General features: G+C 38.5%; 1 protein-coding gene across 4 annotated transcripts in view; it reads right to left on the reverse strand.

Moving 5' to 3' along the window:
- The window catches only part of Ppargc1a (PPARG coactivator 1 alpha), a 630,627-nt gene that overhangs the window by 13,884 nt on the left and 599,493 nt on the right, over window positions 1–17,250 (reverse strand). For all 4 annotated transcript variants that reach the window (XM_034508742.2, XM_034508741.2, XM_076938493.1 and 1 more), the window contains 4 exons: window positions 17,088–17,161; window positions 2,692–3,607; window positions 2,103–2,210; window positions 1,832–1,952 (listed from right to left, as the gene is read on the reverse strand). In XM_034508742.2, the coding sequence (XP_034364633.1) occupies window positions 1,832–1,952; window positions 2,103–2,210; window positions 2,692–3,607; window positions 17,088–17,161 (1,219 nt within the window). The remainder of the gene's footprint in view (window positions 1–1,831; window positions 1,953–2,102; window positions 2,211–2,691; window positions 3,608–17,087; window positions 17,162–17,250) is intronic.

The following is a 17,250-nucleotide window of genomic DNA, read 5'->3' on the forward strand; positions in this document are numbered from 1 at the left end:
TTTGGGTTACTCCAAGTCCTCAGTCAAACGGTACTGATAAAGACTGTCTTGGTCAAAGAATTAAATCAACATTTGAGAGACAAAGTGAAGTGAGGGAGAGTTTAAGAATGCTTTCGTGTCATCGGGACTAATGGCAAATTACAAGATGCTTTTAGAGACATTTAAGACAGCAAAAGCTGTTTGTCTCCCTCCGTTATTCTAATTAAGTATCTAGACTTAAATTATTTTGGTAGGCACAAAATAAATACATGTCATTTATCTACATATTTTTGATTAAAAATTCATCTGTCTTTGATTAGAACTGCACTGTATTTTGCCCAAATGAGCAAATACCCCATATTTAAGGAAAAAAAATCAAGAACTTTATATGATATGAATTTACAAACAGTAAATGCAGTGAATTGGCGAACACTGTCAATGCATGGTCTCTCAATGCAGTTCTCTTTTGTGATGAGAAACTGCACTGTATGCTGTGAAAAGTCTTTGTAAACTATACAGCACTCATAATGTGAGTTATGATAATTGTTGGATAAGGCATTAATTAAATACAGCGGTATTAGAAAAGTTGAGATGTTCATTTTCATTAGTCTTCCTAAGTGTGAACTAATGACACTCTGGCAAATCTCAGCATCACAGCTTATTTGAAAGTCAAGGGAAAAAAATGAGATAAAGTGTTATAATTTGCAGAATGCCTTTGATTCTGCCCTTGGTAGATCTGGGATTAAATGGCAGCCAACACCCAGAACTTCAAACTAACCATTCCATTGTTTCTCGATTCTGTTGCTTTCAGTGTTTATGATTACTAAACCTCCCATTTAACCTTTCTTCTCTAGTTGGTGACTATCAGCTAAGACTTGATTTGACACCATCAGTGAATTTATCAAATTTTATATTACTTTTTTTTATATCACAGGAACTCAGCTTTAATGGCTAAAGCTTATTTCGTTAAAGCTTGGTTAGCTTATAAGCAAAATATGTCAAATGCTGCCTTGCACAGCAGTGACTTGGAGCAGCTAGCACAGACAGGCAGCAGGTGCAATGAACCAAAACAGTGCCATATCTCATTGATTAGCCACAGCTCCCAGGAGCACTATGTTGGGAAAGACCCTAAGGCTCTGTGGGACCTCAGGGGGACAGAGTTATGTGATTGGTTAAGAATGTCTGCCATGGGCATGTGCTGGATTTTGACCACCTGAGTGCCACCGTTTTTGCCATCCACAGTCCATGATGGTTAGTAGTAGCAAGAGAAATCTGGGTCCAGACTGCATATTAACAGCTAGTAAAGGACAGTATTGGATTTTAGGGAACAAACAGGTTCGGTCTAATCTGTATCTTCACTCATGGGCATCAATCAGCATTGCCCACATGGTAGGTGACTGTATCTCCTCACCCTCCAGTCAGATGTTAGCCATCGGAGGTGAGAAATGCTGACTTTCTTAGCCAGACTTCCTCTAGGACTATAAATGGGATGTAGAAACTCCTGACGCTCTACTCAAAGGAGAGGCATCAGGAAGCAGCTCAAAAAACAGACAAACAAACAAAAAAACCCCATGTTTTCCAACTCCTACCAAACCAAAGATACCTTTTCTTTCTCAATTTTTCAAAACAAAACTTGGCAAAGTTAAGGAACTTCATGACTCAACTATAATGAGAAATAGTAACTGTGACACCATTTTTTTCAAATAAGAGGGTCTTAAGACTCTTTAAAACCAAAGAGTCAAATATTTTCCATGTGAACAAAGCATTAACTTTTAATTATTGTTTAATCTAAAAAAAAAAAAAAATTCACAGAGGAAAAGAAAAGAGAACAAATCCACTCCATGCTGCTTACAATTGCTTTCTGCTTCTGCCTCTCTCTCTGCTTGGCCCTTTCAGATTCCCGCTTCTCATACTCTCTGCGGTATTCATCTCTCTTCAGCCTTTCGTGTTCGTATGCTTCATAGCTGTCATACCTGGGAGACACAACTTCATCATTTAAGTCAACTATCTCCATGCATGGAAAAAGACATCAGCATTTGGGAAGGGGAGAAAGAGTTTGGGGCAATGTCTTGCCTTCTAAGGGAAGGATGGGGAGCAGATGGAGGAGGACAGGCCGCCATTACCTGGGCCTACGGCTGTAGGGTGGTGACCTTGAACGTGATCTCACATACGAGGGAGAATTGCGGTGTGTGCGGTGTCTGTAGTGGCTTGATTCATAGTAGTAACAGGATCTGAGAGAGAGGAGAAAACCAAAAGGACATTTGCAACTGCTACTTAGCGCAAGTTTACCGGGACCATTGGATCGCCTTTTCTTTCCGAGCAAGATCTTCCAGTGACAGCTTGCGGTTGGCTAGTGAGCCTGGAGACCAAGAAGTGATCAACATCTTTTCCAAATCTGTACAGATATTAGCATAGCTCTAGGGAAGGTTACGCTGTCAGGTTTATCATTCATATGTCTCAACACTCTGGGGATAGGGCTGCTTTTTAGGGAGTGGAAAAAAAAGTTACACAAGCAAGTTTCTTACAAGTGGCTCTATGTGTTCTGACTGGCCAAGGTAAAGAGCTGTGTGTGTGAGAAAAGGTAGAGGGGAGAGGCATGTACAACCCTCAGTTTGTTACTTGAGAGGCTCCAGAAGAGCAGCCCTGAGGCTGGATACTTTCTACGACTTCCTGGGGAAGACTTTAGCACTGGGAGGGGTTTGACAGCCTTACCTTGAAGAGGATCTACTGCCTGGGGACCTTGATCTTGACCTGGAATATGGTGATCGGGAACACGACCTGTGTCGAGAAAAGGATCTTGAACGAGAGCGCATCCTTTGGGGTCTTTGAGAAAATAAGGATTTCGGCGGTGACACTGAATCTCGACACGGAGAGTTAAAGGAAGAGCAAGAAGGCGACACATCGAACAATGAATAGGACTGCGTGCCATCCCAAGGGTAGCTCAGTTTATCACTTTCATCTTCACTGTCATCGAATAGGCCATCCATGGCTAGTCCTGAATTTATAAACACAGGTAGTTTGGAGAATTGTTCATTACTGAAGTCACCATCCCTTAGTTCACTGGTCTTGTCTGATTTGTCATCAAAAACAGCTTGACTGGGATGACCGAAGTGCTTGTTCAGCTCAGCTCGGATTTCCTGGTCTTGGAGCTGTTTTCTGGTGCTACAAGGAGAGACCTGCTTGTTGGCCTCCAAAGTCTCTCTCAGGTAGCACTGGCCTGAATCTGTGGAAGAACAAATGTGCCCCTGACAGTCACAGGAGGCATCTTTGAAGTCTAGTTGTCTAGAGTCTTGGAGCTCCTGTGATATGTTAATGAGTATATCCGTTTTGGAATTGAGTGACTGACAGTAGTCATGGTCACCAAACAGTCGTAGACTGGGCCGTTTAGTCTTCCTTTCCTCGTGTCCTCGGCTGAGCACTGAGGACTTGCTGAGTTGTGCGTACAACTCGGATTGCTCAGGCCCTTTCTTGGTGGAGTGACTGCCTTGGGTACCAGAACACTCACTGTACCGGGCCCTCTTTGTTGGCGGTGGCACCACGGTCTTGCAAGAGGGCTTCAGCTTTGGCGAAGCCTTGAAAGGGTTATCTTGGTTGGTTTTATGAGGAGGAGTCGTGGGAGGAGTTAGGCCTATGACAAAAGAGAAACAAAAAGAAATGTAGGAAAAAGAAAAAGAGAGAACAAAGATGGAGATAATGTTCTTCAAGGATGAACATACTTCCTAACTTTTCTTAGATTTCAGACCATAGTTAAAACCGAGTGAAGAAGAAGGAAACTAAAGTCATGACAAGAAAAATGGACTCTTCTCGTAGGCCTCTGTCACCCAGCAAAGATGGATAGACAGTGGCAGGCAGCTGCGAAGGCTGTGATATTTTGTAGATCAAACATCTATGCTAACAAATCCTGCTGCCTAGAAAACAGGAATGTGTCACTGCCAGTTGACTCAGAAGCAGGCATCACCAACACTGGAGTTTTTTATGGGTGTTGCTGGGGTCACTTAAAGGGAATTGATGTGTTGGGACCCGAGAATCATGAAACAGCCTTGGTGGCATTTGTCTGCAAAGAATGATGCAAGGAAAAAAAAAAGTGATTCAAGGCTCTTTGAAGAATATACCTGTGGGGCAATATTGAAAATAAAAATAAAAGAATAACGGCAGCGAATTGTATTCATGGTGGAACTTAGACACACAGACATCTTTGAAACAAGTTCAACAAAATCGGATGGCCCCACTGAACACGGGGAACCAGAGCCCCTCCACAACTTGAAGGCAATGAGTCTTTGTCTCCACAGTTCATTAACTTAGTAAACCATGGCTAATGTAGGTATAATACATTCTTGTAAGCATAACTAATACATTCTGTCTAAAATATGGTTCTGCAACAGAAAGCTAAGTGCAAAGTAGCTCTAAATATCACCGTGCCAGGGGACCATTTTATTTAGAGCACATCATCACTGGGGTGATGAGATAGAAGGACTGAAACGAATCCAAGCTTCAGCAGCTAATTACATAAGGAACAAATAAAGGAAGGCCAGGGTGCCTATGGGTAGGTGCCTTGTCTGCTTTACTACAGAAAATTCTAAAGGGTGGGATATTCTGAGACATAGTCGTTACCTCTAAGACTCACCCATGAATAAACTCTATTCATCCCATCCTGCCCAGGAAGAACCATTGTGAAGCTCCACTGTCCAAGGGACTTTGAAGGAGGGCAGGCTACAGTTTAAATAGTTTTATTTTTACAAAGAAACATTTTAGTTTACAATAAATTTTATACGTAGGAGAATGGGTGAATGCTATTCAGAAAGAAAAAAAAAAAAGACTTCAAACCAGTTAACAAGCCTGGGGTGACAATGTAAGGCAACTGTGCATTTCAAGGGGGGAAAATTCCTACCTTGGTGGGGAAAAATATAAATAATGTCAAGAACCATATAGGTCACAGAGAGCCACATGAAATTTTGTTATAAAATATAAATTTTGTCTTGTTCTCCTACTTGATGATAAAGATGTAGAAGAAATTAATGTTTTCTCTTTAAAAAGATTTTGCACCAATCTTTGGCAGTTTAGCTTGTTGAGCTAATAATTATCTCAGTGGAGAAAGGCAGAGAACATTCAGAAACACAACACAGGCACCGATGTTCTTCCTTTGGGCACCCCTGAGTTGCAAAGGAGCTGGCTTTGTCCATGTACTCACTCTCTGCTTCAGCAGAGAAGTAGGCAACCTTTATCCAGCATGAAACTTCTGTGCCATTGAAGTGAATGTTATTTTTTTTGTACCCTTCTCCATTAGAGATGAGCAAGACTTGTTTCCAGACTAAGCTGTTCCTATACCTTTTGTTTATACTTTGTATTGCTCTGTTCTTCTGTCGAGATTTCTACCACAGGTTATCTTTGGTGAACAAGGCAACACATTTTAAAGTATTCATGCTCAAAAAAGGAGATGTCAGTTCTTGAACACTCCCCATTGGAGCCAAAGATGCTCACAGACTGATGATGAGGGACAAGAGAGAGGACTCAACTGTATAGTTTCTATTGCAAACATAAGTACTCTTCCCCTGCCCTTAAATACTCGGCAGCCATGTCAAAAGTCTGGTGTGGCAGAATGTAATCTAAGTGATGGGCGTCATAGACAAATGAATTCCTGAAGCTTATCGGCTAGAAAGCCTCACCAAATCCATGAGATCAGGTTCAGTAAGAGATTTTTGTCTCAAAATGAATAAATAAATATAAGTGAAGAGTGACATAGTAAAGCCATCTGATTCTAAAACCTGGCTTCCACACGCACCTACACAATGTGTAGCACACATGCACATGCCAACACCAGCAACTATCTACTCCAGACATATATACCATATCACACACACATAGATACATACATATACACACATATACACACTAATGATAAGCAAGCTGAATAAGTGCCTATAAGTGCCAGCCAAGCAAACTGAAAGAAAGAAAGAAAGAAAGAAAGAAAGAAAGAAAGAAAGAACAAAAGAGATAGAGAAAGGAAAGAAAGACAGAAAGAGAGGAGAAAGAACAAAAGAGATAAAGGAAAGAAAGACAGAAAGAGAGAACAAAAGAGAGAAAGTGAGAAAAGAAAGAAAGAACGAACAAACAAAAGAGAGAGAGAGAGAGAAAGAAAGAGGAAAAAGTGACCCTTGACCCCAGAGTGAGTGAATGCCATTCAACGCCCAGGATTAACCTGCATAAATCTCTTTAGGCTCATTCAGTTAAGGGTAAGGTTTACTTTCTAATGACTCCTGTTAGGGTGACCCATGTCCTGTGTGCTGCATGTCTCTAAATCTCTTTGTCTTTTGCTGTTGCTGTTTTTAACAAGAAACCTGTCACTTTCTCCGCAGGGGTTGTGAGTACTTTGTAGGATGCTGTGTGGACTTAATTGTCTTACAGGTTATCTTGTTCATTTTCAATTTTTTTTTCAGTTTCTCTCTGAGTAGTTAGTCTCAGGTCTCAGTGGCCTACGAGTCACTTCGGAGGCTGGTTACACATTTTTAATGAGATGGCTCCCAGGCCACATACTGAGAGCCAAGGTCTTTGAACATCTGGATAGCACGTGGCCTTTACTCCAAATATCTGTGTTTTGACTGACAGTCCAGATGTATAAAAAGAAACCCTGAACTTCAGAAATGCCAAATTAGGCCACTATAAAAGAGAGACTTGCTCTAAAAATACCTTGTCTATCTAGGGATTTTAAATATAGAAATTCTTTTACTCTTGAACATCTGAAACCCTTGTCCCAGTATCTAAGCTAATTATTGCCTAAATAAATGATTTTCCAATTGTTCTTGGATGTCATGATCCTGTGATTGTACTACATTTCTGTTAAAGACTAGCTTTTTTATGATGTTCCCAGAGGAGAAACTTTTCCCACTGAATAGACATCTATAGGGCACCTACTATGTGCTGGATGCTACACAGGCTGCTGGTACATTAAACACTCCACCCCCAGGGAACATCACAATTCCTTTTAATAAAGAAGTCATTTTTTTTCCAATTTTGAAATAATTATGTTTTGTTGAAGATATGCTTAAAATGGGTGGAAATGCTCTGGGGAAAACCAACTGTGTGCTGTGGGTGGAACTCCAAGGCTATAGAGTCCTGCCCAAATCACCTGCTAAATCAAATTCTACTTGCTCATCAGACCGAAACAGTTCACTGTTGGTGCATGGGAGAATAGAGGAAAGATCTTAGATAATTCGCTATTTTCTTTATATTCTTTACCGAAACTCCCATAATCAGAGACTATATCTACATGAGATTGAGAAATCTCATGGATGACAGACTTTGTATCACTTGGTGCTTAATTGAAAAATCTATTTCCAGATAGAATCGAGACCTAAGGCAAACTAAAGTAAAACAAAAGCACAAAGAACATTTTTTTTTATTTCTTTTAGTGTTGTGTCAAACTTTTAAGCATTGCTGATGGGACAGGTTACCCCTCTTGGCCCTTGAATCAGCTATATTTCTCTAACCTGACTTGCTCTGCCCACAGTTTCTTCCCCTGTGGTTCGGGGGAGGTCAACATTCAATTCCTTAATGCTCAATTCCTTTCTCATCTTTCCACTAATGGCTGGACTCTCAATTTCATGCCACAAGCCTAAATCAACAGTGCTAATGCCTCCCATAACCTCTGGCTCCTTTCCTGTGTGTTGATTTTTCTGGGGAATGTGTACATTTTAGTGTTGACAGTACAAGGTATATTCCATGCTCTCTCTTGAACTTAGCAGGTTTTGACAGATTTATGTGAGGACAGATGGCCATTACAGGCTGAAGGCTGACAAGAGGCAGTTCAGAGCATTGTTAAGACACTTGCACAAACTCTCAGCAGTACAGCTCCGTGCAGAATGTAATTCAGACTATAGCTTTTTTATTGCTGCCTATTTTCTTTTGTCAAAAGAGCCTGCTGTGCAGAGCAACAAATGGCTGCTATTACCCAGAATGTAATGGGTGTCAGACAAATCACGTAACACAAACAATCAAGAGTATGTAGGTCATATTTCAACAGAGCACAACCTTAGCAATATTTATGATTACTGCATTGAAATGTGCTCTATAATAAACAAGTACCTCTACATCACTCACACTCCCTCACACTTCTGTACAGCCGATCTGGGAGAAGTGGCACATACTCGACAAGTCATCGTTTTAAACAGCCCTTTTATTTAAAGAAAAAAAGTCAGAGACAAGTTTTGTTTAGATTTGTTTTGTTTTGTTTTTCATTGTGTGCCACGAAGTGATTTTCTTTGAGAAGCTCTCCTTGGAGTTTGTTTCATCGAATGACTCTAATAAATGGTGACGCCTCTAACCTTTTCTTGAGCACTCATATCTACCTATATTTTTTCAGGACTTTATTCTCTCTCTCTCTCTCTCTCTCTCTCTCTCTCTCTCTCTCTCTCTCTGTGTGTGTGTGTGTGTGTGTACAGTTTACAATCTGTCTCAATCTCCTGCTGACTCTGACGTTTTTTTCCAAGTTAATTTAGCAGGACTTTGCTTTGGCTGAGTGACAACTTAGGGTTTGAAGGGAAAAATCCCCAGTAATGGATTGGTTAAGTTAGCTTAAAAGTTGACCAAGATGAGAAGGCAGGGCAAAGACAAGCAGCCTTGTCTTTCTCTTGTACCCCAGAGCTTCAGAACTTAGAGTGCATGTCAAGAGAGTGAGCGTAGAGATGGTTAATACAGTGGGACAGTAGCTACTAATAGGTGCTAAATTATTTGGCTGATCCTGGTTCCTACAATGTCCTCTGTCCTTTGCACAATTCCTAAGAGTCACTCATGCAACACAAAATCCATCCACTAAAGTGTTAACACTTGGCACAGTAAGGCCTCCTATGCATTGCTCTAGTTCTCTCTGGCTGGTATCCATCCACACTGACTAGGAATTCCCAGCCTGATGTCATGAATTGTTTTGCATATCAGGCCTAATCACTAGAAATGCAACTGAATTAGCAGATTATCTTCAAGACTTTCCTACAAAAGAAAGAAAGAAAGAAAGAGAGAAAGAAAGAAAGAAGCCTAATACCACAATTTTCACTTGTAGAATTCCAAGTGGAAGTTCTTATTGATTAATTGTAATAATAATTAATAATTGATAAGTTCTTAATAATTGTCCCATAGATCTGGTGCTGGGAACCTGTAATTATAGTTATCTACTACTAAAGCCCAAGGCTGATGTGAGGTTGGAAGTTCCTTTGTTATCTTTGGCTAAAATAGGCAATGGGATGCTATCATTTCTAGCAAAGTAAACAGAAAAAGAAGGTGTGAGCATTACAGACTTCTGGCTGAGATGAATGAGGCTGAAAAAAAAGAGGATAAAGGACAGCGTTCCTGACAATCAGAGTTGCCAACCTCTGCACTGGGCTCTAAAGAAAATTTGCTGCATCTCCCTTCCATTGATTCTTCCTAAATAGGAATGGATCAAAAATTCTTCCAAAGTCAGTTTGTACTTTTCTTTTTTTAAAAAAAAATTAAATTTATTTTTATTATTGCTGTTGTTGATGGTGTTATTAATTTATATATGTGTGTGGTAGCTCATGGGTGTGTGCATATGAGTGCGTGTGTGTGTGTGTGTGTGTGTGTGTGTGTGTGTGTGTGTGTGTGTGCATGCACATGCTTCAGATTATGCAGGTCAGAGGACAAGCCACAGAAGTTGGTTTGCTCCCTCTATCATGGGCAACCAAATTCAGGTTGTCAAGCTTAGCAACAAGTGAATTAACCATTGAACCAACTCACTGGTTCACTTCCCAGTTTTCTAAAGTTGTTTTTGTATTTTCCTGAAAAACTACTGGCTACTTTTTAAAGTTTGCGTTTGTCTCTTTTTCTCAAAGCACATCAAATGCAGAAGAAATAGCTACCAGAAGGACAAGCTACATGGAAACTAACCAATATTTTGGGTTTTTTGTTTTGTTTTGGTTTTTTGTTTTTAGAAAAATAAAGATTTTTTTCTCTTAAATGAGAAATTTAAAATAGAAGAAATTAGAAATTAATTGGTTCATATGTACTTGTTTTAATCACAAATTCACTAAATGCACTTTGAATGATTAGTTATTTCAACCAAGGGAAAATACTAAGTTAAAAATAAATGACATCATAAAATGCAGATGGAGAGCCCAGCCTCAAATAGGACATCTACAACGGGACTGCTGGGTTTCCCATGCATGAATTTTTCCTAAATAAGAATGGATTAAACAACCTTCCAAAATTAGTTTGTACTTTCCTTTCTAAAAATTACATTGTAATTGTTGTCTTTTTGTTGTTATTAATTTATGCATGTGTGTGGTAGCACATGGGTGTGTGCATATGGTATCATCTCAAAGATTACAAGAACCTGAAGACCAGGATGACTTTTCCGGGATAGTAGCTTCTGGATATGGCATGGATGAAGCCATAAACTCAAACAGTATGGTTGCCTGCACAAAACCTGAATAGAATACACCAGTCACCCTGGACAGTGGAGTTTCACAAGATGCCACCTATAATAGGGAACTGCAGGCAGTGAATGGCTACTGAAGGAAGTTGGTGTAGTTGTTCTTTTTCTTCTTTATTTTTCAGGGATGAGACCTGAACCCTAAGTGGCAACCCTAAATAAGGGCAACACTAATTGCACTGTGTGTGTGTGTGTGTGTGTGTGTGTGTAATATATAACAAAAACAATTATCGAGAAAGAAGAAATTAATTTTAGATGGGTGGTTTGGGGAAGGGTGGGGTTGGAAACGATGCAAATACATTATCCTTATTTATTTTCATAACAAATAATATAATAACAAACCAAATTAACCACATGTCCACACTATTTAAAATAATGTAACCAAAGATATGTGAATGGAAGGAAATACGAACAGAACCCAGTGGTCCGAGAATGATAAGACAGTTGATTATTTTGTTCTGTTCATCTTTTTATCAGTTATAAAATAGCTCCGTTGCTTTCACAATGTTTATAGTGATAACCAAAACATGTATGCATGTACATAAAAATTGGGATCCAGATTTTTTGGTCCCTAAGAAAGTTCTTTCATGTCTTGTGTTTCAAACCATCACCTTGTTAGGATGACATTGCCTTGCCATTTCCATTTCAGACATAAAATCCTGTTGGTAGTGTCTGAAAAAAATCTCCATATGCAATAGATTTAAATGCCTTCTGCCACAAGAACATCCTCCTTTCTCTCATCTTGCTTTACTAACAACAGCTATTTTGAAACCAAATTAGTTTTTACACCTGTAAAAGAGAAGAGTTTTTCTTATCAGCCACAATGAGCTAGCTTAGGACAATCACAAGGAAGTCAGAGCAGCTGGCAATACCTAATAAAACAAACTCCCTATCTCATCCCTCCTGCCTCCCAAAGATGCTACAGATGGGGCACCCACATTATTCTGGAGGTCTTAGAATTCTGTTGAGTCTTTACATTTCCACTTAAATGGCTGGGGAAATTCACTACAATTTTTTTTTTTTTTTTTTTTTTTTTTTTTAGAGTAAAGTAAAAGAAGACACTAGGAGTGTGCACCCAGCGGTTTCATTACCTTCCCTGTCTCAACCAAACAAAATAAGCATGTAGATCAAAGATCAACAAATCAACTGTATGGATGATGTTTCTGCTCCATTCACCCCCTGCTGCACCCATGGCAGACATCACTAATTGATCATGACATTCCCACTGAGTACAAACTTGGCCTTAGAATCTTTCCCAACACAGTGCTTCTGGCAGCCAATACCAATCAATGGCACTTGGCAAAGGGAAAGAAAACTATTTAACATAACAGATGCCAACTACTATCTTTAAAATTCAGAAAAGAAATCCACAGTCAGAGCTGCTTTGAACTCAGGGTTCATCAGGAAGCTGCTGTCAACATATAGCTGTTTCCTAGATAATGGAATGGGCAGGGATTCAAAAAGATATTGTTTCAACTGCCAGCAAAGAATCACCAGAATTGGTGGCAGCAGAAGTAGCTGTTGACAGAATCTGAAAGTTAGTTCTGGTGCTCATACCTCCATTTTCTACATCCTACACCTGTACCAAGAGCAGTATTTATCCAATGTTTGCTGAAGTAGGAGTGGTCGATTGTGCGCCACAAAGCAAAACAGGAAACATGGCATGTGACATTGCCAAAGAGGCCACAGCAGAGAGATCCACAGCAGAGAGATCAGCAATGCTAGAGACAGACTTGAAAACTTGAGAAACAAGGTGAGGTGGCCTCGCTAGAGGCTCATATGAACTGAGTGCTTGCACAATATGCCGGCTGTCATGCTCTGTCTCAGTTAAGACTCACAGAGATTTGGTCACTGACTTTTACTTGAGTTTGTCTAACATCAAAGCCAGGTTTTGTATAACTTCACTAAGATATGCTGCTTTTTAAAATCCTAATAGTCTACTTTTTTTTTTTTTTTTTTTACCTCTACTGTTTATAAAGTATTTAAACTCAAGTTGAATTACATGCAGTTGCCATTATTTTGTAGGGCGCAAATGGTTAAATACTATGAATATTTTATTTCTACTTGTATTTTGTTACTTGGAGTATGAAAGTAGTTTCATTTAGTAGTTATGAACATAACCTTAAAACTGCAGAATGACTAAGGACACAGAACAGTCATGGCAATCAAGAGGTAGAAAGGGAGAGCTGTGGGTTTCTTCCTTAGTCCCTTGTTGCTTTCATCAATGATAAACTTACATTGTCATCTGACCATCCCTTTGACTCCACCTTCTTGCTTCTCTCCTTCTACCCTGATCCAAACTGCAGTGTAAATATTTCCCTTCCTTGAGACTTGTTGAGTCAACTGAGCCTACTCAAAGTTGTTTCCTTCCCATGGATCACCTATGCTGTTCACGAGAGTAATGACACTGCTGTGAGACTCCTTCTCACCCTTAGCAGCCTTCAGAGATCTAAATCTTCTGGGCAAACAGTTCCTTGAACTGGAAAGAGGTATCACAGGAGTTCTTTAATGACCACTTGTCTCCTCTGTGGTTCCTGATGCCCAATATTTGCCATTAAGCAGTGCATTCTAGTGAAGATTACTAAGTGGTAACGATGGGCATATCTCACTGAATAGAATTCAGTGAATGTCACTATAAAATACTTCCTACGACCCAATCTCCTCCTTTATCCCAACTATAATGCTTTATCCTTCGTGCCTTTCAGCTCTTCCATGTGTCTTCTCATCTCCTCATCCCAATTCTCTCAATTGTGTAACACAATCTTGCTTCACCTCAGCTTCCCTACATAGTTGCTAACATCGTGCTTAGAAAATTAAAAACCCCCTTTAGGTGCATCTTTTTTTTAAAGATGCCAAAATATTATATATAGATCAGCTGTTTTCCTTTTATACTGTTTATCAATGAACACTCTTTTCTCAATGAGCTATTAGAAGATATCTCAAACTTGAGAACAGTTACTTAGTACTTCCTATGGCCAGACCCTGTTCTCAGCACTAGACATGGAATTACTTCTGTGCCTCAGACTGATTGTTTTCTCACCAAGACTTGACATATTGCCAAGAATGAACAGAGAGAAAAACAATCCTGGTAACTAGGTTTCCACTGTACCAAATATTCTTTCAGTGATACAAAGAATGAAGGATTTTAATTAACAATATGAAAGTAAAATCCCTGACAAAAATAAATGTACTCTATAAAATGCTAAGTATGTCTAGATTTCATAAAATAATTTCCACCTGCCTTTCCATATAGTAGAGTACTAAAATTTCAAATGTGTAAGTAAATTATTTAAAACTAAAAATTCCACATGGTTGGCAAGTGCAACTTGGTGGTACAGTGCTTGCCTAGTAAGTTCAATGACTTTGCTTCCGTGTAAACACCACAAAAGTAAATGAATGTATATTAGAGAGATGACTCAGTGGTTAAGGGCACTGAGTGCTCTTCCAGAAGACTTGGGCTATGTTCCTAGCACCCCGTATAGAGTCTCACAATTGCTTGTAACTCCAGTCCCAGGGATCCAATACTGTCTTCAGGCCCGTGCTGGCACTGCATGAATATAGTGCACAGACATACATGTAAGCAAAACATCCATCAAATAAAAATACAAAAGTAAATAAAATCTAAAACAAATCCACAGAAATAAATAAAAGAAGAAAACAAAAATAAGTATTTCATAATATAATATTTTTAATGGAATAAACACAAGTTGTATGATGTGTTCATATTTATAAACTAGAAAGACACCTTTGCATGAAAACATTCAATATCGACCTGGAAGTAATGATGCATGGATGTCCCCTTGGTACTAATGTGGCTATAAATAGAAATATCATTTTGCAAATCAATGTAGCAATGCATGTATCAGAATGTCCTAAGATATTTAAGTGCTTACTTTTGGCATTAACTCCAATTACAAATCTATTTTGAGAAAATAAGATTTAAAAATTTATGCATAAAGATTTTCCCACACTGCTATTTCAAAATAGTCACATTATAAAACAACCTAAATATGTAAAATTACACATTTGAGCAAAAATTTCTATTTACCTACTAAAATGAATATTATATATTGCTGCTATATCCTGATAATACACTTTGAGGCATTACAAAAACCAGCTTACATTAGGTGAAAATTTAGGCTTTAAAATTACATCAGGATGCACTGTCATACATAATGATCACAAACGCATATATATATATATATATATATATATATATATATCTGTAGAAAACAAAGCTATGGATATTTTCATTTTAGAACTATGAGGAATCTCTCAATTTGCTTATATCTGTGCCATTTCTAATTAGCTGACATTATTTTCACTCATAATAAATATTTCTTTAACGGAAAGTCAGGCATTGGTACATAACTAAGGAAACTCTATTACCCCTTTCAGAAACAAAGAGACTAACTCCATAAGTTCTGGACACTTCCAATTAACAGATCCCTTTCAGCAGGAATTTTACTAAGATGCACAGTTGTGTATCTTCTCAGACCTGTTACTATCTGTTGGCCCAGTGACTGGCATTAGGTAAGATGATAAAGTTTTATATAAATGAACAGTATGTGAATATGAAAGTTTATTCCTATTAAAAGACACAATTAATGTAAATTTCTAGAACACATACTATCAAATGTGTGTGTGTGTTATTGCAAAGCACTCACAATATCACAAAAATCCCTCCCATCAAAATTCACTCAGATTGTTATCCCTAAAAAAAACATGAAGTAAGAAGTGGAGAACTTTATGATATTACCAGTGTGATTTATGCAAGAAAATTTAATGAACTGCTGGTTAGCACACTGAAACTCAATGCCATGCTTTCTGTCTCCTAACAAAACTGTGATATTTGAATAAATATTTACATGTGTCAAGCAAAAGTAAAATGAAGAATCGTGTTTCAACTTTTCAAACAAACTCACTGATTATTTGTCCTTGCTGGTTAAATAAGGTCTCTCATACAGATATGTGCATGTGAATGATTTTGCTATTAATATATGTAAGTTATTATTAGTTTAAGAGATCGACATAACAGCTAGAGAGATGGTTCATGAGCTACAAGCATGTATTCTTCCTCAAGAAGACCTGAGATTCATTCTGGTAGCTCAAGACCACCTGTAACTCCTGTTCCAATCGGATCTATTGCTCTCTGTTGTACCTTGGGCACCTGCAGTCACATGCACAAATCCACACTCATACACACATGTAAAAGTATTTTAAAAACTAAAAATAAAATATTATAAAAAGAAACAAAGTTATGTATATGTTTACAAGTAAATGCATGCATGAATGTGTGTGTTTGTATGTGTATATGTGTTTATGTGCAGTCTGCATACATACATTACTTATATGCCATGAAATTAACTACTCTACTGCTTGACCAAACCATGCAATCATGCAGTAGACCTTTGATAAGAAGGTAATTTGGCCAACTCAAAGTGTGAAATTAAATTTAGCAACAATGATCGTGGTGCGTATAGCCACCACAGTTCTGGTTGAAAGCATCTTGTCTAACTTACTCTTCCGTTATCCTTATCAGCAATGGCCAGAGCCAAGAACTCTCTGGTTTAGACATCCTAAGACTCACTCTCTGGGGGATGTTAAGAGCCTCAATCTAAAGCACCATTTGCAACCAGCTCAGAAGTGTGTATGGGAACCTGTAGATAGTCCAAGAGTTTGTCTTTGCTCCTTTGTCTCCATGTGACACAAGGACTAGACAGAGTTCAAAGATCTCGAAGGATAAAGACAAGGGCTCTTGGTGGAAAATATACAAGAACATTGTGACTTGATGCAAGGGTATATTTTCAATTTTCTCTTTTGCTGGAAAGATAAAAATACTGTGCATGGTGTGTGTGTGTGTGTGTGTGTGTGTGTGTGTGTCTGTGTGTGTGTATAGACATATTTATATACATATATATGTGTTTGGATGGATAGATGATAGATAGATAGATAGATAGATAGATAGATAGATAGATAGATAGACAGACAGACAGACAGATAGATAGATGTATATGACAGCATTATGCTGCTAAGTGTGGCAAACAGTGAGAAAATATTATTAATAAAGTACTGATAATAAATCTGAATCCAAGCATTGCCTCTGTTTTCCACCAAGGTTCCCTTTTACACATTATTTAGTATCACTAACTCTTGTTTTTCTCCTCTCAATATTGAAAACAAAACTAAACAACCAAACAAAAAAACCTACCCCTACCCTCATGAGGTCACTGTCGACTTCACTAAAACCATTTGGATGTCAAGCACACTTACTGGGTGGGAAATTCAAGTTGTTACTTAAGTTCAAAATATGTTGCATAAAATTCTCAAAGAATATAATAATAAGAAACTGGAAAAACGTTCAGTTCTCCTCCTACTAATGTTTGGTTGTCTTAACCCAAAGTAGCACTGTGAGAATCCGTGACAAAAACATGGATGAGAAGCTCTGGGCTCCTTCTGATAGTGAGTCAATGCTATCTCTTTAAAACATTTTTCAACTCAAGGTTTCTTTTGTTTTTGTTTTTGTTTTTGAAGTAAGCAACTGAAGACACTTGGCAGGTATCTTCTTATCCAGTTTCCACTTGTATCTCTTTCAGTTGATCCCTCCTAAAACATAGCCTAGCATTGAATATGTATTTCACAGAGAGAAATTCTGACTGAAATAAAAGCTTACCTGCAGTTCCAGAGAGTTCCACACTTAAGGTTCGATCAATAGTCTTGTTCTCAAATGGGGAACCCTTGGGGTCACTGGAAGATATGGCACATTTATAAAAACAAACTGAAATGGAGTTGCTGTAGCCAAATGTAGTAGGACCCCCTTCCCTTTCTGAAAATGC

Source organism: Arvicanthis niloticus, chromosome 7, assembly GCF_011762505.2.
Source record: "Arvicanthis niloticus isolate mArvNil1 chromosome 7, mArvNil1.pat.X, whole genome shotgun sequence".
Lineage (NCBI taxonomy): Eukaryota > Metazoa > Chordata > Mammalia > Rodentia > Muridae > Arvicanthis > Arvicanthis niloticus.